Here is a 25,227-nt window from a genome sequence, read left to right on the forward strand (position 1 = left end):
GATCAACATACAGTTTATGAAACAAAGGTAACATGATTTTTTTTTGTTGGAATGGAGTTTCAGATGTTTACCCCTTGAGGAATATCTTCCTATGATGCAAGTTCATCAGAGGTAACAAATCCAACAACTTCAACACAACCTGTGTTAAATTCAAACATAAAATTTACATTGCTTTTAGTGATATTACCGAATGTATATTAAATGAACAAAAAAATAGAAAGATGCATCACCTAATAATCTTGAAACTGGATGTGTTTTTCAAGTTCTGTAATGAGAAATGATAAAAAAAACTGAGTGTGTATACATAATTACATATAGACTTAAAATAAATGTAATGTCAGAAACTTAAAAATGGAGTAAAATTAAGAGCTTACCACAATCTAGTCCTTCTTTGTCATCAGTGACTATGTACTCATGGCCCTGTGATTCCAACCAGTTGCGAATGCCTAATGCATTTTCTGCACAACCCAAGAAATTGGGGTTCATCTCAGCATACTCATGTGCCTTGTAGAAAACACCTACAATCTTCTTTTTGCCAGAAGAAGCCTGCAGAAGCAATCATTTCTCTCATACTCATCATCTTTTACTTCTGTTTAATCAAGGCCATAAAAATTAGATCATTTGTAATTCCCTTACATCATCACTGCTTTGGATCAAATTAAGATGCAACTGGTAATTGTAAAGAATTCATGAACCTAAAATTAAACTCAACACAATTTTAGACATGCTTTACCTGACATGATTGTGAATAGCAAAGGAGACTGAAATGTACAGATGAATAAGAAATTCTCAGAATATGAAGCACTTTTGGTGGAACATAATATGGATTTCCTACGATACCATTATCAGAAAACCCAAAATCAATAAGCTTCATATGAGAATCTTAACTTTTTCACATGAGAAGGAAGCTAAAAAGAAACAATAATATATGTACATTTCCCATTAACAAATTAAACTCATAATTTGAATATAAATTACCCGATTGAGCAACATGGATCAACTTTTGCGACTGAGATGCCGATTAGGGTTCGTGGAGGGAAAATGAAGCATCTATGTTGCTTCTTAACAATGTCTTCCTCTTGGAGTACATCTTCATCATCTGGATACGTATGTTCCGATGTTGGAACAGACTGCATGCAACTACAAATCGACCCATCTTAAGAAAAAACACAGATTAAGATTTTTTAGTAAAGTTAATTGCCATTACAAGTGTATAAAGAATACATAGTTACAGAGGAGATATCAAAATTGAAAAAAGTAGTGATTATCAAATAAGTAGATACCATATTTATTAGACAGTCATTCTTATTTGGTGCACATTCCCCTATACGGCTCCAATTGATACCAAGGTCTTCAGGAGTGGAAGTGGCATCAGAAAGCAACTGAAGGGCTTTAGCAAGAAGATTAGGTGGGAAGAAAGACAAAGGTCCTGTATGTGTTAGAGAAGCTGTCAGTATAGATAAATCCAAATACAGTAACCTGCATAAAGAAAAAAGCTAAATCTTAAATCCGAAAAATGATAGAGTAAGTAGTGTTTGTTAAATGAAATTAATAATGAAGTTACATGTGTCAGAAATCCAACTATATACATGGAGAAAACATGAACGCAAAACCGATCTGTCAGCAAAAGCTAGAAAATGTTAATCCACCAACATATGGAATGGATTTAGGTTTTTTACATATAACTTGGAAAGAAAAACGACTCTTAATTACCATGTTTAATTGGAAGAGAAAGAACACAAGAAACACAACTTCAAAGTTGTTGTTCATGAAGAAATCAAACCGAATTTGAGATATAACTTCATATATGTAAACAGAACCGAATATAAAAATGACAGAGTTGTATATTTGAAAGGGAAAGAAGGAAGAGAAGTACTCACAGTTGGGTGATATGGCAAGTAGAATTGGGGAAATTACAGCCGCATTTGCATTTGATGCCAGGATCACACATTGAAGGCATTTTCTAGCGCTTCTAACCACATAGCATCCATGCGTGTTAGTGGTTACCATTTAGGGAAAAGAGAAATAGACATTGGAATGGAGATAGTAGTCACCGTTTGGGGAAGGGAGAAAGAGATCAATTCAGAAATTACCCTGAAAGCACCAAATCAATCATCAATTTTTAAACGTAAACCACTTTCAAGTAAATAGAGATGTAGAGAAAGAGAGAGCGATAAAAGAAACAAAAGGCGGTGATGGAAGTAACTCACTGTTCGAGATAGGGAAAGAGCAAGAAAATAATAGTCAGTGTGAAGGAAAGCATCGATGAATATAGTTTGGAACAACAATGTGTAGATACCTGTTCGGTGTTCAGGGCATGATTGTGCTTGTAGTTTCTGATCTTCGTCAACAGATGATGACGGTTACAGAGGATAAATGATTTGGGAAAAGAAATCGATGATGTTCATTTGAAGATGTCGATGGTGGTTTTGTACATTTTTATGTGTGTGGTAACTAATGGGGTGAAATTAGTAAGAAAAGGGAGAGCTCGATGATAGCAATTGTAGATGATGGTGGTGACAACATATTTACTGAAAACAAAAGACAGAGAATGTATGAGAGAGGTCGTGAGGTTTGTGAGTTTGTAATCACAGTAAACGGGGACACACCTCGCCATAGGGATCTCGAATACATGGTAATTTGAAATTAGGGTTTCCATTTCATTCTGATGGCGATCGAGAGAGATAGATAGAGAGAGAGAGAGGGAGAAAGAGAGAAAAGAGAGGAGAGAGACAAAGAGAGGCGAGAGAGATCACTACATCTTTGGTGGGGGAAGTCGGCAGCCGTGGACCTTCGGTGGGAGACGTTGGTGGAGATCACTGCATCTTTGGTGGAGACAATGAGAATATGTTTGATGGCGGCTGTGTTTAGGAGATTAGGGTAAGGTCTGTGTAGTGTAATACATATATGATCGGTGTAGTGTAATACGTATAAGATTGGTTGTATGCTTAATATTATTGTACATGAGGTAATATATGTTGTATCTCTTAATTTTCAAGAAATAGGCAATATCCTTAATATATATATATATATATATATATATATATATATATATATATATATATATATATATATATATATATACCCATGGAATAGACTGGACTTGGACCTTTTTTTGGACCCTCGGGCCGGTTATCAGTTCTAGGATTTGATCAAAACCGGTGCGGTCGGGTCCGGGTAAAAAAGTTTTGAACCTAATTTTAAAAAGCTTTTCAAATATATTTTCTATTTATCCCTGTCATATTGACGGTTTGACCGAATATGAAATACCTATTGCGTCCTTTCTCGGGTTTATCTACATTTTGACGTAATTATTTTACGTTTCCGTGGTTATTTTATGAAGTATTTTGCTTGACATTGCTTTGGTCCCTGTTCTGTTGCTATTGAAAAAATTCTTTTTAAATCCATATAATTTTAAATTAATATAAAAACAACTTATTTAGATGTTTTTCAATTTTATTTAAAAATAGTTTTGGAGCAATTTTAAGCTTATTTAACATTTAAATTTAGAATTTACATTTACCACTATATTTAAAAAAAATCACTTTTTTATATTCATCTCTATATTCAAAAGTAACAAATTAAATATATTAAGTAGCAAGTTACCGACATTTCATATTTGAACATATCGGGAACAAGCAAACCACTAATACTCGACAGGGTGAGGGATAGGTGATCATGGAACCTTATTGAGCTTGATTTGGCGGGGATCATTGAATCTATCTTAGATTTTTATCGTGAAACATAAACTATATTCTTGAATGTTTATTGGTGGTATCTTGTGTTAGAATAAGCTTGTTCATGAACTCATAATCATACGTTGCAAACATTATGGTCATTTTGTTAAAGTCAGATATACATTGACTTTGTGATAACATAATACCACTTTATATAGTTATTTTAGTGAAGATTTCAAATTTCCATTGATTTTTAATAAGAAAAGCGGTTGACCACCACTTTGAAGGTGCCCAATTTGCAAAGTGAATATGCCCTCAGAGGCGACAATGGTGAAATGTGTGCGTAAAGAACCTATGAGTGGTATGGGCTACTTCGAGAATGAGCATGAATTACTCTAAAAGGTACCATAGGGAAAAGGTTTTTAGTTATGTGTATAATGGATTTTTAATCTCTAAGTTTTATGGAAAGATATTTTAAACTCTTTAGACAATAGATTTTGATAAAATAGTGGTTACTTATTTTTTTTTTCAAAGTCTTCTACTCTTTCTATTTATTTGAAGGGATATTTCCCCTATTGACTAGGTTTGTCAGATATGCACAAAAAAAACCTGAACCAAGGCAAATGGTAGCAACTATGTTTGGGAGCCAAAATATGATGATGGCTTATATGAGACAAAGAAGGTGTGTGGAGGGTTTTGGTAGGATTAGTGTTTGAATGTGATGGTGGTGGATGATGTTCTCAATGGTCCTAGTGGATGCCAACGGCGATTTCAAGGGTGGGAGTAAGTGGCGTTGGAGTCTTATGTGAAATCAGTGATATCAAGGGTGTGACCGGAGGTGTGATGGGGTAGGTGGGGTCCGTTATTCAATATTTAAAATAAATATAAGGAAAAAGCAAAACAGTGAAGTAAAATAACATAGGCATTTTCGTCATTTCACACGTCATTAAAGTTGGGACCCTTATGGTAAATGGATAAAGGACCAATCTTGTTAGATTTTGAAATCAAGAGGACCATTAGAATCAATTTTTAAAAATATGGATTAAAACTGCAGATTAGTGTGAACCATAAGGACCAAAGCTGTAATTTAGTCAAGAATAAAAAAAGAAATTCAAAAGTGGCAAAACCCTAACATTCTCATTCTCGCCGTTCCCCTTCGTTCTTCGTCGTCTGCTTCAGGTAAAAAAAAAAAGGCAGTTTGTCTTGTTAGACAATGTCACTTACTAATCACAGATATCAGATCACATATCACATCATAATCATTCGTTTTTTCATTAAAATTTTGTTTATTTAGCTACTTTTGTTTAGTTTTCCATATCATTTAGGATATCTTCTAATCGTAATCACGGTTTTTTTTGTTCATTTGATTCTTTTTGAATAATTTTATCTGCTTCCTAATGGTAACTCAACAAACTTCAATATCCAATTGTAGTAATTCTAAATTTCCTGTTCCATTGTGCAAAACTTGCTGATCAGTTGAAGCCAGATTAGGTTTTGTTACTAAATCAATCAGTTAATGCTCTGTTTAATGCAAATAACCTGTATTTGGTTTATTCTTCATGGTACAAAATTGATAGTGAATTTATTTTCAAATTAGTCAGCTAAGATTGTGTCATAAAAATCTGTCAAAAGGGAAAGAGAGCAGCTAATATGTAAAATATATTTTATCTGTAACATATATAATGTAAACTAAATTATATAAAGAAACCAACAATTAAAACCTAAAAATAAAGGTCGTCTTCCTTTCTCCAAAACAACAGGTTAATGTGAAAATACAGACTTGGAACATATTTTAGCCTTGGGGCCAAATTACATATATGGTCCCTGTGGTATGTCAATAGTTACAGATCCAGTCCCTAAAACTTTTTTTTTTTGAAACTCTGACCATCTCTTTGGTTATTTTTATTGCACCCATGGTCCTGATGCTGGATGCCATCAATATTTGGCGGTTAAAGTAATGTAAAATGTCTAATTTACCCCTGCTTAATTATTTGTTAGTTTTTTTAAACTTTTATGCCCTTATCTCCTCTCTCTATTTTGGTTATTGATCGTGTAAAACACATACAATCACACACTAATATAAATCCCCTGCTACACTTTGTTATATCCAGACTGTTTCTGCTTGAAATAAGAAAATCCAGCAGCTTCTATGGTGTCACTTTTCCAGTTTTAGATGCTTAAGCTTGATTCCCATGCATCCCTTGAACACAAAGCAACCAAATTTAACACTAATTAAGCTGTAGAATGGCATTTGAACAAGAAAATCAAAATCAAAGGTCAAAACACACATAAACATTATGTACTGCATAGTTCCAAAATCAACTTGATGCTAGAAGTTTGGGTATAAAAGTTGGAATATTATGACATTTAGAGTTCATATAATGAACTTTAAACATTTTTTAGGCAAATGAATTCACATGGAAAAGTTTGGAGGTGCATCTATAATACATTATAATCACTTAAGTTATATTTTATTCAAAGGTATCATTATTATTATCGAGATTTAAATTTTTTGGTGAGATTTAAGTTGCATATTATAATATTAATAATTTTGGATTTTATGTAGAGACATTTTGTAGTGGATCCTGACATCAAGCACACGTGAGGCATTTTGTAGTGGACAAGCGTAATTCTTGGACAACACGATGATAAAAGTCCGAGATAAGGAGAAACATGAAATATCAGTACCTTGTTGGGTGATGTAGAGATTGAAAAAGGGGAAGATCTGAAATCGGAATTGGAGAGTGCAATTAAGGCATCTAGGGCTTCTGTTATCGTGTTGTCTAAGAATTATGCTACTTCAACATGGTGTCTCGATGAATTAGTGTTGATCCTTGAGCAGTGTATCACATCCAACCATATTGTTATCCCAATATTTTATCATGTGGAGCCCACACAATGTCAAGAAGCAACAAAGTAGCTTTGGATATGCAATGGCTAAGCATAAAGAAACAATGAGGGAAGAGACAAATGCAAATAAAAAAGTCAACGGGCTAAAGCGATTATAGAAGTTGCTAATATAATAGGAAATGACATTAATAGAACGTAACCACTTTCTTGCCTGTATTTTCATATGCTCTTTAGTTTTGTTTGATTAACGTATGAAGTGATAATATCATCTTCGCTATATGCATTTCAATAAGTTTCCTCAATATTATCAAATAGGCATATATTTCATTTTTATGGATAAAGAAGATGCACAACATAGAATCGAAGTTTCATGTTATGTTATGCGTTTATTGTGGTCATAAACTAAAATAACAGATAAGAACTGTAAAGGGATGGTCGGGTAAAATTCTGTAATTTTTACCTTTTTAGGTGCTTAGTTTTATATTATTAGTTGATAGTTATGGTTTATTGTTAATTAGTTTATTGATAAGGATCAAGGACTAGGGTTAGTTTAGGAAACTTTTGTATAAATAGGTCGGGAGGCAGAAATTGAGTTTAGAAAAACTGGGAGATTACCTACTTCTCAAATTGTAGGTACTAAATGAAAGTCCCAATCAGGGGCGGACCCAAGAATTTTCCGAAGAGAGGACAAATTTTTATGGAAGGCTTAAAATATATTTTTTTTGAAAAAAACAACTATTTTTTAATGAATTTTCTTTTTGTTGTGGGGGCAATTGCCCCCACTGTAGGACCGCCAGTGCATGCAATGTATATTGAATGAGAACTGATTCGTATACAACAATTTTTTTTCCATACACAACAATTTGTGCATTAAAGTATTGTATTGTATAACTCCATAAAATATGAATTGTTGTGTATGGATAAAAATTGTTGTGTACGAATCATTTATCTTTTTAATAAATAACAAGGGTTATTGTCACTCTGACCCAACTATCGTTCGTATATTGGTTTAAATGGTCCCTCGTGACTATTTTTTGCTTTTAAAGGGCTTATACTTGTCATTTTATGGTTTAAAAGGTCACATTTCTAGATTTGAATGGTGCAACCGGTCACACCCATCTGACTAGGACGTTTTCTTATTCCACCTCAATGCCAAATATGTCAGGTCATTGCCACGTGTTATGTCACTAAATGAAACTTATATCCGTTTAAACCCTCTCAATTGTCCCTTTCATTTATTCTGCTACCATTTGCATTCGTATACTTTTTTCAAACCGTGATTGACATGAATCCGTTTCTTAAACTCTTCCTCCCTGAAATCGGCCAACATAATCAATCCTATGGTTGTCTACATGAAGATAGAAGTCCATTTTGCCAGAATTTTTTCGAGGTACCCTGCTATTTGTTACTCAGATGGTGTAGAACAAAGGTTCGATGATGTCGATTTTGCTGGAATGGACAAGAACGAGTTTGTGGGGTTCATTCAAAGATTCGCTAATGAGGTATGCATCAATGTTTACTTTTGCATGCCCGATGTGGTGTTCCCTGATGGATTGAGGTTAATAGCTATTGATATAGACTATATGGACTTCATCGAAGTAGGATATGCTTCTGGTAGTGTTATTAATGTATACATGGACCATCTTGGTGTTAATGTGCATCAATGGATCCTTGAGGAGCAAGGCGAAATATGCAGTTCATTAAATGAATTGTCTGATAAAATTGAAGTTGGTGAAGAAGTGCAAGGTGGTATGGATATGGATGATGGAATTGAAATTGAGGATCTGTTGGGTCATAATTGGCAAGGTGTTACGGAGGATTTGCAAGGCACTAGGGAAGAGTTGCAAGATGGGGAAGGTGATGACATTAACATTGAAGTTGAGAATGATCAAGGTGATATGGAGGATCTGCAAGGTAGTACGGAGGATTGGCAAGGTAAGGAAGATGATGGCATTGACTTGGAAGTTGACAATGAACCTGATGAATGTATTCCTATGAATAGGACAAAAGATGATGAGTTTTTGAGCAAACTGTGCCCAAATGACCAAGTTACCCCTAACAGTCCTCCTCATGAAGAGCTATATGAGCATGTAGTCGATGATGAAGTAATATCTAATGAGCAAGCTATTTATAATGACAATGTTCATTGGAAAAAACAGAAGCCTGTATTAGGTATGAGATTTGTGAATCCTAAACAACTGAAACACATGTTGTGTAACTATGCTGTTGCAAATGGTTATCAGTTATGCTACAAGAAAAATGATAGCAGGAGACTTTTAGTGAAATGTTGTTCTGGTGTTTGCAAGTTTAGATTGTGGGCATCTTGGATGAGTGAGGACAAATCTTTCCAAATTAAGAGTCTCATAAATGAGCATAACTGTGCAAGAAACTTCAAATTAGGTTCAATTGTCAACTATGCTTGGATAGGTACCCATTACACCACCCAATTCTATAGAAACAAAAGGTTAGTGTTAGGCTCCTTAGGGATGAGGTTAAAGAGAAATTTGGGATAGATGTAAGTATGGGACAGTGTAGAAGAGCTAAGAAGTATGCAATTGAGTTGATTGAGGGAACATTAGTGGATCACTATGCAAAGCTATGGTCATATGGTGAGGAGATAAGAAGATCAAATCTTGGATCAATAGTCAAAATGGATGTCAATGCTATGCCAGATGGTAAGACTTATTTTAGCAAGTTTTACATTTGTTTTGATGCCCTAAAGTAAGGGTGGAGAGGGAGCTGCAGAAGAATTATAATTTGGATGGGTGTTTCTTAAAGGGTTTATGTTCACGAGAGCTAATTGTTGCTGTAGGAAAGGATGCTAATAATCACATATTCCCAATTGCATGGGCAGTTGTATGTGTAGAAAACAAAACAAATTGGAAATGGTTCTTGGAAAATCTAAAATATGACCTTCATCTAGAGGATGGTTTTGGTATATCATTGATGTCAGATCAACACAAGGTATGTCATATACTTACAACTTTTATATATTTCACAATTAAGTTACATGATGTTTAAAATATGACTATTATTATGTAGGGGTTGTTAGAGGCTGTTAAGGAAGTGCTTCTTATTGCTGAACATAGGCAATGTGCAAGGCATATTGTAGCCAACTTTAGGAAAAGATTTAGTGGTGTACACTATGAGAACATGTTTTGGAAGGCAAGCAAAGCATCCACTGAGCCTTTATTCAATGCTGCCATGAAGGAGATTCAAGTACTTAATCCTACAGCCTATGATTACCTTATGGAAACAAACCCAAAATCTTGTAGTAGAGCATTCTTTCAAGAAGGAAAGATGTGTGATGCAGTGGAAAATGGATTGTCTGAGAGCTTTAATAGTGCCATCAGGGATGCAAGGAAAAAGCCAATCATCACCATGTTAGAGGAGATTAGACTATATGTTATGGAGAGGCTATACAATTTGAAGATGAAAGGTTGTTCATGGCCTGATTACAAACCCTGCCCATCAATAACACTCCTACTAAATAAATTGAAAAGAGCTCAAAGGTACTTTCTAGTCTTTACACTTTTAATATAAGTGACATACTAACTAATAAGGTGAGTTTAATAGGTATTGGCAGGTTTTACCAAGTGGTCTTAACCAATTTGAAACCAGAAACCTGGCAGAATCATATGCTGTTGACCATGACAAGAAGACTTGTACTTGTAGAGTATGGCAACTTAATGGGTATGGTTGTGTGCACTCAGTATATACTATATCATATTTGAATAGAGATGTAGCCACTTATATTGATCCAATGTTGTATGCTGCCTTCTACAAGAACACTTACAAATACCATATACATGGAATGAATGGAAGCAACATGTGGCCAGTTACTGAGTTCATACCACCCTTACCACCATTGAAAAGAAGAATGCCAGGTAGATCAAAGGTAAATAGAAGAAGAGATGCATCAGAAAAGCTTCCACGACACACTGTGTCTAAGGCAGGGAAAATAATCTTGTGTAGTGTGTGTAGACAATCAGGGCATAACAAGGTTACTTGTCCCAAAGTTGAAAGGCCAAGAAAAGGAAAAAAGTTGACAAGGGTAAAGATAGTGAAGGAAGTAGTGGACCAACTAGAGGTGGTGAAGAAAGGAGTGGACCAAAAATTGGTGGTAAAAGGAAAAAATCTGAGAGGATCATAAAAAAGAAACTTGCAAAGAAGGTTAAGACCAAGGATGGGAAAGGTGAAACTAGTGCAAACCCGGTAGACCTTAATGAGTAGGTATAATTTGATGGTTTCCTATGGGTATGTTTGACAATGGTTTTATGTTGTACTTGTTTGTTTGGTTTGACATTTACTTGTTTGTGTGAAGTTAGTATGTTTACATTGACAATGGTTTGTAATATTATCATGCTTTAGTTCTTTAAGACTTTTGGATTCCTATTACTTTTCACCTAGCATGCAGTCAATTCCCATTATTTTCATGTGCTATTTGTGTGCTTAATGGACAAAAATGTGGTCCTTGTAAGTAAGGGTATTGGCACAAGACATTATACGTAATGACATTAAGCAACTCAAGAACATTAACAGTTACTTTTATTTGACTAGATTAAGGGTAATGACACAACAACACATCAATGAACCATCACATAACTACATAGTGTTCTTAATTCACCAATCCAAGTAAATAACTTATAAATGATTAAAGTACATTTGATTACAACTTATAAATGATTAAACCCAAAAAAAACACCTAACTACAAAGTAAAAGCAGCTTCAACTTCAACACCTCTGCTTGTAGGGTTTTTCGACCTCAGGAGTACACTTAAAATTATGTCTTCATTGTTGCATTTTATTTCATCCGCCCAAGAAATGAAACCTGATCGTGGTCCTTAAAACAGAAATTAAGGTAACATTAAAAAACCGATCATCAAACTAGGGTTCTAAACATATGAATACAATTACCTGGTTTGGACATGCATAAAATAGTCTTCCAGGGTTATTGACAGTCTTCGGTGTGCGAATTATTGCTGGACTTCCACACCCACACACAATCTTCATGTGCGAATTTTTGAATCTCACTCCACAGTTCCTTTGAAAAAGAGAAAACAAAATGAAGGATCATAGTTGCTTTGAAAAAGAGAAAACAAAATGGTCTTCCAGGGTTATTTACAGCCGTTAAAAGCATCAAATGACAAAAATACCCTCACTGTGCAACACACGTGGGGTACAACAACCCAACATATGTTATCATTCTTGTTCTTGCATGATCTTACAACCAAACTAAAAATGGTCAAATGTACTTTGATACAAAACGCTTGAGAGCTACTCAGGTCCTTTTCCATTAAAAAACTTAACATACGCACAAAATGCCTGTCATTAACACAAACACAAGTCCTTTAACATGATCGTTATATATGAAACACAGAAAAACAAAAAAAAAAACTAAGAATAGAAAATCCATAGCTATCCTAGCTTCATAATGTACCCAAAGCATCTTATCCAAGCTTTATAAGGACTTTGACCCCCAACCATCATCATCCTCCCAAGCATTGCCACCATGACGCCGCCCATCACCAGAGCAATCGCTTTTAACTTCCTCTCATGATCTTCCAACTTGTGATGCAGACTGATGTGATCAACACGACACACAATGAAATCTTTACCCACTTGATCTTTGAGCGTCTGCATCTCGATCTGGTTGACAGCAATCTTGTCTCCATAATCGCAAAAAATCGAATGCAGGTCGCTGAGGTTAACAAACTCTCCAAAATTTATCGAGTCAGGTGAGGGAGGTGGTGGAGCTGACATTGATAGATTTTAGGGTGTTGGTCGGAATCGTGTTTGGCTTATTAGGGTAAAAAGGTATCGATTTCTGCTACCTTAAGCACCAAAGATTTGTGAAGAAGACTTTATGCCCCTACCACTGACTCTTCCTTGTCCTCTACGGGTTGTTGGATGGTTGGTAGACATAATGGCTAATTAATGAAGGTTAGTTGGACGTTTAGGTGGAGGATGAGTACACGAGTCCAGTTCAATGTTGAGTAAGCGGCTTAGTTGGCAAGTCAAAAAGTTCTTTTACCTTCGATTGTGGGTTAAAGTCCCATATTAACCGGTCATTTACAAGTATAAGCCCTTTAAAAGCAAAAAATAGTCACGAGGGACCATTTAAACCAATATACGAAAGATAGTTGGGCCAGAGTGACAATAACCCAAATAACAATAAGCTATTTCTTTTTATAGTATTTGATTTTCTACGGATCCATTTGTTGTATAAAATAAATATTAATTAGTCTGGCCAAAAGCTATAATCGAATAAGTCATAGAAAACCCTAACTTTCAGATAATGTGTAGTTGCAAACAGTTTGATACAACTTATCTTCTAGTAGAAAGTGAAAACCGTATAAAGCATTCAAATTTCATTCTACTTTATTTTTATTTATTTATTTATTTTAAACATTCCACGAAAAGATATATCAATCAAATAGTTGAAGATTCATAATGATATGAATCTCATCACAAAATCATTTTCACTTGTTGTACCCTTGTCTATCATGAATAGTTAATTTCAGACAAAGAAACAAAATTCGTTTTGTGATGCAACGTGTTTGAATGTTAATCTTTGCTATTGGTTTTTTTTACTATTGTTTGAATAGCACTTGTTCTAGTATACATGCTTTAAATATATATAGCGTTTCCTTAATTTATATACCAGCCAAACATGAACATTTGATACTGCATTCCATCTACAAAAGCGACAATTTCAACTCGTTTTACATAAATATTCAATTTTAGTTTCTATTTTATATCTTTTGGGTCAAACGGATGTGAATAAAAACTTTGGCTAAATAGAGATAAACCAAACATATGCCTAAAGTTGTCGAAATGCATATAAATGTGCAAACCATCGAAATAAAATCAAGTAGTTTTGGATATGTATATGCAAAAGTCAAGTGAGACTATGTTAATGAAAACATGTTTAAAAAAAATATATGATTTATCAATCATATATAACGGGATATGTTAATGAAATGGTCGAGAGTTTCATACTAAAAAGCTTTTGGCCTAACAATACTACTTATTAAGTGTCTTGGAAATGTGTCTCTAAGTCTTGTCGTGGACAAAGTATATGATTTAGAATGTGAGTTATATTGTTCTAAAAAAATGAGGGTTTCCTTATGTGTGAAAGTTAATGTTATACCACATTAGGTGTCGACTATATAACATTAAACCATAATTTAAACACATAAGTCAGGATGGCCGAGTGGTCTAAGGCGCCAGACTCAAGTTCTGGTCTTCGTGAGAGGGCGTGGGTTCAAATCCCACTTCTGACATTTAAAGAAATTGCTTTTTATTGCTTTACCGTTTATGTGAAATATGGTTTTTATTGCTTTCCTGTTTCCATGACCAATTGTTTTTTATTTAATCAATTTGACAAGTTATATATCAAAATCAAACCTCATCAATGCAATAGAATGTCTCATGCTCAATATATGATACCACAATACTATTAAAGTAATAATATACTTGATTTATTTCATAACAAAACTATACAACTTTTATTTCAAAACAATCATTTATGCCCAAGAGATGACGTGTGTTAGTTCCGTCTTGGAACAAATTCAACATGTCACAAAATCAAATTACAAATGAATTGTAATCAAGCATCTTATCTTATCAAAACATAAAACATTATAAACACATCACAATCACAAGCAAAAAAAACATGCAAAAAAAATAGTTTTAACAAACAATACTTAAACTCTCAACCACCCCACAATCGTTAAGATAGGTGGATGGGAGGCCAGCCATCAAAAGATACACCATATGGTTTCAACATGGGAATTTCTGAAGTGGCTTCTCTAAGAAAATTAAAGCACTCGTCATCAACTCCGTTGGTACACGACCTATCCTCTAAGATATAAGTAGACATAACAATAGGACGGGTTTGGAGCGAATAGACCTTTATCCAAACCCTTTTAACAAATTTTAAAATTTGATTCAAACTCGCTCGGTAACCCTCAAAGTTTTACATAATCAAGCTCATATCCTTATTCACCGAATCAACATATATCCAAATCTGCCCCATAACTCATATGTTTTTTGAATAATCAAACAAATTTTACTTAATTCTTAAAATAACATTTATTAAATAAAACAAATGCTGATTTAGTTAATGTATTAGTAATTCAAGGACTTTCGATTGAAATTAAAAACACTATTATAATAACTTCCGATTGATTTTTGACTTTCGATTGGAATTAAAATCACACTTGTCCTTATGCTCTAGAGCCACAACCAATGCAATCACAAACAACATACAAAACACACCTTTCATTTTCCGTTCTCAACTTTTTTTTTGGGCTAAAAAACAATACTTACAACTTGGGGTTAACTTATAGACCTTTTATCCAATTTTAATGTATCTTTTTGCCACTTGCTTATTTTTAGTATTAGTTTTTTTATTTTTGCCATTCACATGCAACTTGCAAGTTTGAGATGAAAGCCGACTAAATTATTTTACATGTGCACGTACCATTGACTAATTTTATTCCTTAAATAGATAAAACTTATGATTTTTTTTATTATCCAATATTAGTACTGCACTAGGGAATAAAAATATTACATGTAAAAAAGGTTATTTTATAATTTATAATAAAGGTTACTTTATAATAAAATCTTTTTTTTTCAACATAACATTTTTATGACTATATATGATTAATAGTTAACAAATCTTGATTAAATTAATGCAAAATTGTGTTTTTTTAAGCTAAAAGACGTCTGAATAGGTTTGAAGACTTTAGTCCACATCTAACCTAGAAGATGGCGTAGAGACCTTCTTAAAATAACATTTCTTAAATAAAACAAATGTTGATTTAGTTAATATATTACTAATTCGAGGACTTTCGATTGAAACTAAAATTATAATTATAATAACTTTCGATTGATTTTTGACTTTTGATTGGAAGTAAAATCACACTTGTCCTTGTGCTCTAGAGCCGCAACCAATGCAATCACAACACAACATACAAAACACACCTTTCATTTTCGCGCTCACCTTTTTTTTGAGGCTCAAAAACAATACTTACAACTTGGGGTTAACTTGGTTTATAGACCATTTATCCAATTTTAATATATCTTTTTGGCACTTGCTTATTTTTAGTTTTAGTTTTATTAATTTTGCCATTCACATGCAATTTGCAAGTTTGACATGAAAACCAACTAAATTATTTTATATATGCACGTACTATTGACTAATTTTATTCCATAAATAGATAAAACTTATGAATTTTTTTATTATCCAATATTAGTATTGCACTATGGAATTAAAAATATTACATGTAAAAAAGGTTACTTTATAATTTATAGTAAATGTTACTTTATAATAAAATCTTATTTTTCAACCTAACATTTTTATGACTATATATGATTAATAGTTAACAAATCTTGATTAAATTAATATAAATTGTGTTTTTTAAGCTAAAAGACGTTTGAAGACTCTAGTCAACATCTATACCAAGAAGATGGCGTAGAGACTTTCTTAAAATAACATTTCTTAAATAAAACAAATGTTGATTTAGCTAATATATTACTAATTCGAGGACTTTGGATTGAAATTAAAATCAATATTATTATAACTTCCGATTGATTTTTGACTTTCGATTGGAATTGAAATCGCACTTGTCCTTGTGCTCTAGAGCCGCAACCAATGCAATCACACACAACATACAAAACACACCTTTCATTTTCCGCGCTCACCTTTTTTTTTGGAAGTTGATATTTCCACTTAATAAATTAATTCATCCATATGAAGTACAACACATTTGCAACTATCATACAAGTTAGTAAAACATACATTTCAAATTGATGAATCAATTTATTAAGTGGAAATATCACAATTTTTTTTGGGCTAAAAAACAATACTTACAACTTGGGGTTAACTTAGTTTATAGACCCTTTATCCAATTTTAATATATCTCTTTGGCACTTGCTTACTTTTAATATTAGTTTTATTATTTATGCCACTCACATGCAACTTGCAAGTTTGAGATGGAAGCCGACTAAATTATTTTACATGTGTACGTACCATTTACTAATTTTATTCCTTAAATAGATAAAATTTATGATTTTTTTTTATTATCCAATATTAGTATTGCACTAGGGTATTAAAAATATTACATGTAAAAAAGGTTATTTTATAATTTATAATAAAGGTTACTTTATAATAATTTTTTTTTCAACATAACATTTTTATGACTATATATGATTAATAGTTAACAAATCTTGATTAAATTAATGTAAAATGTGTTTTTTAAGCTAAAAGACGTTTGAAAAGGTTTGAAGACTCTAGTCCACATCTATACCAAAAAGATGGTGTAGAGACTTTCTTAAAATAACATTTCTTAAATAAAACAAATGTTGATTTAGTTAATATATTACTAATTCGAGGACTTTCGATTGAAATTAAAATCACTATTATACTAACTTCCGATTGATTTTTGACTTTCGATTGGAATTAAAATCACACTTGTCCTTGTGCTCTAGAGCCGCAACCAATGCAATCACACACAACATATAAAACACACCTTTCATTTTCTGCGCTCACCTTTTTTTTGGGCCCAAAAACAATACTTAATACTTGGGGTTAACTTGGTTTATAGAACCTTTATCCAATTTTAACATATCTTTTTGGCACTTGCTTATTTTTAATACTAGATTATGACCCCGCGTAAAACGCGGGGGAACATAAAAATGTACATGTAAATGTATAAAAAAGTTGGCACTATAAAAATATAAAGTAACATAAACAGACTTAGCATTATTGCTAACATTTAAATGTTTGAAAAAAAAACAAAGAAACACTTGAATATCTATAATAGTTGAAGGACCTCTTTTGTAAACATAACTTTTTGTTTTATTAGTTGGACAACCTTCCTCGTAATATATGAGTACCTTCAATCCCTTTTCACTTGTGACACGAGAAATAAAAAATATATAACTGAAAATGAGTGAGGACAAGCTTATGCAAGTATAATCCAACATTTGATAATTATTGTCATTGACTTTTGTTAGTGGCCATAACAAAATAAACTACTATAGGGAATTGCCTCCGTTGAAAATAGAATGAGATTCTTTCATTAGACGGAGTTAAATTCATGCAAGGTATATAAGTAGTCTCCATAAAGATTCTATCATATATGATTTAGGCTTCAATGACGTTTCTTGCAAGCCTAACAATCTATAATCTACTACAATTGCATAGTCCTTTGGTTTGGTCGATATTACAAAGTAATATGACTGGAACACATATTTTTAGTGTAAGTTTATGGTTGGAAATTCTAGATGCCTTAAAATCATTCAACACAACTGAAGAGTAAATTGATTCCTCAAAAAAAACCTGGTAACTCTGTATCACGTAAAGAATTTAAACTCATATGTTTTCCCTTCATCTTTCATCAATCCTAAAATGTAGTCATTGGTAGCATAAAATTCTTCATTTGTAGGGACCAAAATAGCTTTATCTTGAAAATATGATTGATCATCAAGATGATTTTCAAAGGATAGATAAATGATGGAAACAATTGAATGAATATGGTCACCTATAGAGCGAACAACAATGTCTTCTGGAAATTCAATTTCAGCTTCACCATCATTAGGGCCACCAATATTACCATCACCAATTTTAACAATCCACTCATCAAATGCTTTTGTCTCATCCAAATCTTAGTTATACAACCAAAATAAATCTCATGTTTACGGTTAAACGTAAAACTGTACATCACGCCGTAATTTAGACGAATATGATGCATGCACAGTATCCGAACAATTGCCTCTTTGTATTGCTAGAATAATTTTTCTAAAGCCATCTCCATATAAAATGGTCTTGCCTCCAAACAATTCTTAAAGATAAATACCTACAGAGTAATGATATCCTCTTTGCTGACCATATTTGATGTATAAACTTCATTGTCGTTGAATTGTTTGTCAGAGTTCACTAATACTTTTGTATTGGCACGCGATATCCCTCTAGACAATGCCACATAAAGTTGGCTATGCGTGAAACCGATTCTGGGAGATAAATACCTACATTTGGAATTGTTTCTCTATAAGCTTTATTGATTGCCACCGCGAAACATAATTTGATTAGAAATTGTTTTCTTATCAACTTGAATGGTAATATGTCATCTTCATACGGACATAGAGGAAACCTTGGACCAAATCTCTAGATAGTTTATTTTGACTATTAGTAATACAACGGTACCAAATAGTTTCTTTTGATGATAAGTTTCAGACGACTATTTAGGGGCTTAAGGTTTAGAGGGAGGGTGTGTTGCAATAAATATTAGCAAATTGGTTAGAAAATGAGACTTATTTATGAATGCGAATTTTCATATGTTCTTAGCAGGAACATGCTATACTTTAAAGAATACGTAATATATTGTTCTTGTATCATCTCTTATTCATATATAAGTATACATTAATCTTAAAAAAATAGTTATTTTGTCAAAATATTTGTTTAAAAACTAAAATAATATGTGAAATTTATTTTAAAACGGGTAGATGCTAACACTTTTTTTCGTAATATGATTTTCATATATGAAAAACATAAACCATGATTACTTTTATAATTTGAAAAATTAAAACATGATTACTTTTATATATCTGACAAAATTTTCGTATAACAAAACTTTAGAACATAACTAATCGTTTAAAGATAATAATGAAATATTGAAATAAAGAATCAATTAATTGGTTGTTATCTTATTTTTATTTTTATAAGGTGATAATCTCGTTATGTCTTATTTAAAAACTTATATTATAATAAAACTTATATATATATATATATATATATATATATATATATATATATATATATATATATGATAAATACAAAATAAATTAATATATTGTTATCATTCTACTTTTTTTTTTTTTTTGCAAATTTCAATACCAAAAACAAATTTTCCCTAGAAAATTGTCATATTAATGACTTACTAATTAACAATTAAATTTATATATTTTTTTTGAACCGACAATTCTAATCTACTCCTAAGCTAACAACACTTATTCCACCTATGTCCATGACGGGACTTGAACCCTCGACCTCAAAGAGGGAAGACACCACCTGATACCGCTGGGCTACATATTTATATACTACATAAATGGTTCACATGTGAACAAAAGTACACAAATGGTCCATATTTGAAATGTTTTTCTTACATAAATGGTCTATTACGCGAAAGAAAATGAAAATGTACTTTTTATTAATGAAATGTTTTCAAAAAAATCCTATTAATTATATCTAATGTAGAAAAAAATAAATTTTTCTAGATTAGCCAAAAAGAATACGGAAAAGTCATTTTTTGAAACTACGATGCTATTAATGAACTTTTTTGCAAAATTTAATGTTATTAATGATTTTTTTTCCAGAAAACAATTGGTTAAATGAGCTTCAATATACAAAAAATATAACTTTTCCATATCAACTAAAAATAATCCAAAAAAGTCATTTTTTAAGAATATGATGCTATATATGAACTTTTTTTTTTCAAAGTTTAATATTAAAAGCAATTTTTTTTTCCAAAAAAAGGTCCTAATATAAGGTTAAATGAACATATTGTAAAATATTTATCGATCTACATGAGCAAGAATTAAACGTTTCAATCAATACCCAATAAGGTATATAAATCATGCCTCCTTCTGTAATGAATTCCAACGCCCCACAATGTGGAATCCCCTCAGTCGTAGCATTACATAACTCAAACCACATCCGATAATCAATATGAAGAGAAGCTGCAGTAAAAAATAATAATTGTCACCATCTTATACAAATATTAGAGATTATTTGGGTATTAGATATTGTAATAACTTGCAATTAAATATAATTTTCAAATAAAACTTAGTATGAGAAACTAACCAATGTGATCAAGGGTCAAAGAAGGCATTATAACTAAAACATAAACAAATAACTATTAGGGATGAAACATGAAACTTTAAGGAGAAACATACAAATTTAAACCGTGAAGGATAACAAAAATTGACAAGTATATTTTTTAAGTAATTTAAACCAATATATTTTTAAAGTAATTTAAACCGGGCCGCAAGTTTATCCCAATATTGTTCCCTTAAGCATTTCATCGAACAGGTAGTAGACAGGTAGACCAAATTTTTTTTTTCCAAGTATCCAAATCAAGGTCTCAAATCCTAACACATCAAAAAAAAATTGTGATTTTAACAACCAAAAGCAAAGGATATGACATACATTGTGTATGAGTCTATTGTTTATAATTTGATTGCTCAACTTATTGAACAATTCGTCAAAAGTATGAAAAAATGGGGAATCCCATAGAAAGATCCGATTCAAATTTCTAAATAGCACAACTATGACAATTAATTTTCAAACCATAAAATTTGACACCCTCATAACATAAAAATCAAAATATATTTTACTTACGTTCACAAGAACCCAGATGAATTCGACCATTTCTGTTGTGTGTCAACTCCAATGTCGACCTACAAGAAATCTAAAAAAAAAATCAAGCAACTTGAGTAACAATCATTTTCATGTTGTCACAACTTTAGCATAAATATCGATAAATAGTACGAATATTAGTTATCAAGAAATAAGCATATATAAGATGACTAAAAAGTTGTCAAGTGGAATTTGAGTTACTTGTTTTCTTACCTTTATCTGATGTATTTATAATTCTAGTCGTTCGACTACAAATCTAAATCGTTAAGTAAAAATCAAAACAACATGTTTTCCCCTATTTTCTTCTCCACTACAAAACTTAGGTTAGATATATTATGTGAAGAATTGTGGGAGTCAGGGTATTTTTGTATTTTATTTTTTGTGAGATTTAATTGTCATTAATAGAATTCCAAATTTAATTCATTTTATTTTTGGTGATATTTAATTGTCATTAATAGAATTCCTTATTTGATTCATTTTATTTTTGGTGAGATTTAAGTGTCATTAATGAAATTCTAATTTAAAACGTAATATACGTTTTATAAAATCTATTGACAAAAATAAATAGGCTGACAAAGATGATGTGATCAAATAATCTAAAGGTTGAAAATATATGATTGAAATGCAATCAATGGTCCTGATTTCTTCAGTTTAGAATTAAAGGTTCTCTTTTAATAATATTTAGATATTAGTTTTATTATTTTTGCTATTCACATGCAACTTTCAAGTTTGACATGAAAGCCGACTAAATTATTTTACATGTGCACGTACCATTGACTAATTTTATTCCTTAAATAGATAAAACTTATGATTTTTTTATTATCCAATATTAGTATTACACTAGGGAATCAAAAATATTACATGTAAAAAAGGTTATTTTATAATTTATAATAAAGGTTACTTTATAATAAAATCTTTTTTTTTTCATCCTAACATTTTTATGACTATATATAATTAATAGTTAACAAATCTTGACTAAATTAACGTAAATTGTGTTTTTTAAGCTAAAAACGTCTGAAGAGTTTTGAAGACTCTAGTCCACATCTGTACTAAGAAAATGGCATAGAGACCGTCTTAAAATAACATTTCTTAAATAAAACAAATGTTGATTTAGTTAATATATTACTAATTCGAGGACTTTCGATTGAAATTAAAATCATTATTAAAATAACTTCCGATTGATTTTTGACTTTCGATTGGAATTAAAATCACACTTGTCCTTGTGCTCTTGAGCCACAACTAATGCAATCACAAACAACATACAAAACACACCTTTCATTTTTCGCGCTCACCTTTTTTTTGGGGAGTTGATATTCCCACTTAATAAATTGATTCATCCACATGAAGTACAACACCTTTGCAACTATCGTACAAGTTAGTAAAACATACATTTTAAATGGATGAATCAATTTATTAAGTGGAAATATCACAAACTTTTTTTTTGGGCTCAAAAACAATACTTACAACTTGGGGTTAACTTGGTTTATAGACCCTTTATCCAATTTTAATATATCTTTTTTGTCACTTGCTTATTTTTAGTGTTGGTTTTATTATTTTTGCCATTCACATGCAACTTGCCAGTTTGACATGAAAGCCGACTAAATTAGTTTACATGTGCACGTATTATTGACTATTTTTATTCCTTAAATAGATGTCACACCCCCGAACCAGACGGCGGAAACGTCCGAGGGCTCACGTGACTCAAATTGAATATCATGACAATGAATATACATGAAACATAACATAAACTTCACCATGCATCAATACATTACAACTGGCATTGTTCACATCAAGTACATTGTCTAAATATTGCATTTTCATATCATAAATTGTTTGAAAGTTTTCAAAAGCATAACACCCTAACATACTTGATACTACTCCTCAGCTTACCTGTTACCTGAGAATACAAGTTATTTTGAAAAACATCAACATATGGAATGTTGGTGAGTTCATAAGCAGGGTTGTTCTGAAAATTTTTGTATAGTTTATAGAACCCAGAAAATCCGATATTTTCTGAAAAGACAATTGTTTTTACCAAAGTGTGAAGATCCATAGTTTTGTACGTGAGTGATTTCAAAGCTTGTATAAATAAGAAGTTTTGCATGATAGTTATTGAAAAGTACGAGTGAATGATGTTGGTCTCCTCGAAAAACCCGATGTTTTCCGATAACATAATATAATATAATTGTTTCCAATTGTTATACCATTACAACGAATGATTATGATTTTCCTTGATTACTCGGATGGTATTGGATTTATTTATGTGAGTCGTTATAACCATGCATGATAATGACTAGTGCGTCTGTCTTGGCATTCTAATGAATGTCGGAATTGATCTTAAGATTTTGTCACCCTAGACTGGCCGAGTCTAACTGTAGCGAACAACTGAGGTGTGGGGGAGTCACCCCCGTATAGATATATACACAAACTCTCGCTCTCCCTCCATGAGACTTTGATTATAACTACAGACTACAAACGACTCATAAAGGTGCCACCTGTTATTTCTCACTGAATCCAAATTGAATTTGATTACCATTGATTAACGACCTGTATTTGTTTACTGAATTGAAGGTAAGCCTAACAAATGAGGAGAAGAGGATTACAAAGTCCTGCTAATTACGTGTATTATTTAAGGCTGTTGGGTATACGAAGGACACGTTGGCCCATTTTGCATTTGATTTATTTGGACCTTAATAGCAATGCTAATGGGCCACTGAGGCCCAATATCACTTGAAAGCCATTGAGGGTCCCATAAACATGTAATTGGGTCACAGGAGGCCCAATAAACATTTATTTTTATCGTTGGGCTCAAAAGTTATGTTAATGGGTCACGAAGGCCCAATAAGCATGATTAGAGACTTTCAAGCCCAAAGATTTGAATATTTACTTGTTTTAGGTATAGTATAATTGTTGGAAAGTTTGAATGAACGATTGTTAATTTCGTATCGGCACGAGGCCGGTCGGTTGTTTATAACGATATTTGGAATTTTACGTATATTTATCTTTCTATTTTCATGAGTTGTGGTTTGGTATTTTTTTTTTGACTCAAATATCTTAATAATAAAATAATTGGTTCAAAATATTGGTTTGACCTTTTCAGCCCTTCTTTAATAAAAATGACAATTTTAGTTCTTTATTTAAAAAAAAGACATTTTAGGCTCTTAAACCATTTTCTTTACATTTTTGACCCATAGACTTGTTTAAGTGATGTTTTTAGTTCAAAGTTTACTATTTGGCAGTTTCAGCCCCTCCAGTAAAGAGTTTTTCAGTTAAAGTCCACACTTTTCGCAACTTTTACAATTTTGGCCCAAAATCCAAAAAGTTTACATTTTTGATCCTTGTTTGGAAAAAAAATCATTTTAACCCCTGAATTAGTTTTGTTTACCCTTTTACCCCTGTTTTGAGAAGTTTACCATTTCAATCCCTTGAAAATTATATTTTTCACAATTTTTGGCTCAATGGGCCGAAAAGCCCAAAAATTGGCCCATTAAGCTACAAATTACATTTCTAGCCCTTTAAAGAGTATGATATTCATAAAAGCATTTATTTTTACTATTTTGACTCTTTTAGTCCTTAAGAAAACCGTGAATGATAACTTTCGACTCAACTTTTGTTTATTTGTCAAATTAAGCCCAAAAATGAGTTTTATGTTGCAATATGTTTATTATCACCTTAGAGGGTAATTTTTCTTGACTTGTTTAGTGTAATATAGATTAGATCATGTTTATCTTCCTCCTAGAGCCATAGATCTCGAGATTTCTTTCCTTTTTGTTACATATTTACCACATAAACACATGAAATCACACATAACATACACATACACATAAATCTACACATTTTACTTGTATTCTCCGCCATAAAACTTAGGAAAACCGAAAAGAGAGGGGTATGAACTCACCTTTTCTTGTGGATCACGGTTTTGAAGAAGAAATGGAAGAAAATGAGGTGATTTTCGGCCCTAGCAACACTTGATAATGATCTCGAGCTTGAGGTGTTTCTAAGAGTATGATTACCACAATTATTTAAGAGAAGGGATCTCATCATGAGAAAAGAGTTATAAAATCATAGGATATGTGTAACTAACCAAGAAGTGATGATAATCTCTTGAAATCCTTTTGTTGCACAAGTAAAATTTCGAGACTTTTGGAGTGGGAAAGAGGAGAATTTTGAGAGAGTTTAGAAGAGTTTTGGTGTTGTGTGTGTGTGTGTGTGGTTTGGCTCTTTCTTTTGGGCCGAGAATTAAGAAGAAGAAAGGAGAAGAGAGAGGTGAAGAGA

General features: G+C 32.1%; 1 protein-coding gene, 1 long non-coding RNA gene and 1 other non-coding gene across 3 annotated transcripts; 2 read left to right on the forward strand and 1 right to left on the reverse strand.

Annotated features, from left to right (window-relative positions):
• Positions 1–1,289: 1,289 nt before the first annotated feature.
• On the reverse strand, positions 1,290–3,014 carry LOC145071169 (uncharacterized). Its single transcript, XR_013690269.1, has 3 exons — positions 2,300–3,014; positions 1,881–2,094; positions 1,290–1,429 (listed from the first exon to the last, which is right to left on the reverse strand). It is a non-coding gene; the product is annotated as an uncharacterized LOC145071169 (long non-coding RNA).
• Positions 3,015–9,048: 6,034 nt separating this feature from the next.
• Positions 9,049–10,680, forward strand: LOC145062065 (uncharacterized). Its single transcript, XM_079009685.1, has 4 exons — positions 9,049–9,202; positions 9,250–9,491; positions 9,570–10,039; positions 10,104–10,680. Exons 1-4 carry the CDS (start codon positions 9,049–9,051, stop codon positions 10,678–10,680), a joined length of 1,443 nt encoding a protein of 480 aa, XP_078865811.1.
• Positions 10,681–13,729: 3,049 nt separating this feature from the next.
• TRNAL-CAA (transfer RNA leucine (anticodon CAA)) lies at positions 13,730–13,813 on the forward strand. The gene has a single exon. It is a non-coding gene; the product is annotated as a tRNA-Leu (tRNA).
• The last annotated feature ends 11,414 nt before the right edge of the window (positions 13,814–25,227 follow it).

The sequence above is a fragment of the Lactuca serriola genome, chromosome 1 (assembly GCF_051521515.1).
Source record: "Lactuca serriola cultivar US96UC23 chromosome 1, Lser_US96UC23_V15, whole genome shotgun sequence".
Lineage (NCBI taxonomy): Eukaryota > Viridiplantae > Streptophyta > Magnoliopsida > Asterales > Asteraceae > Lactuca > Lactuca serriola.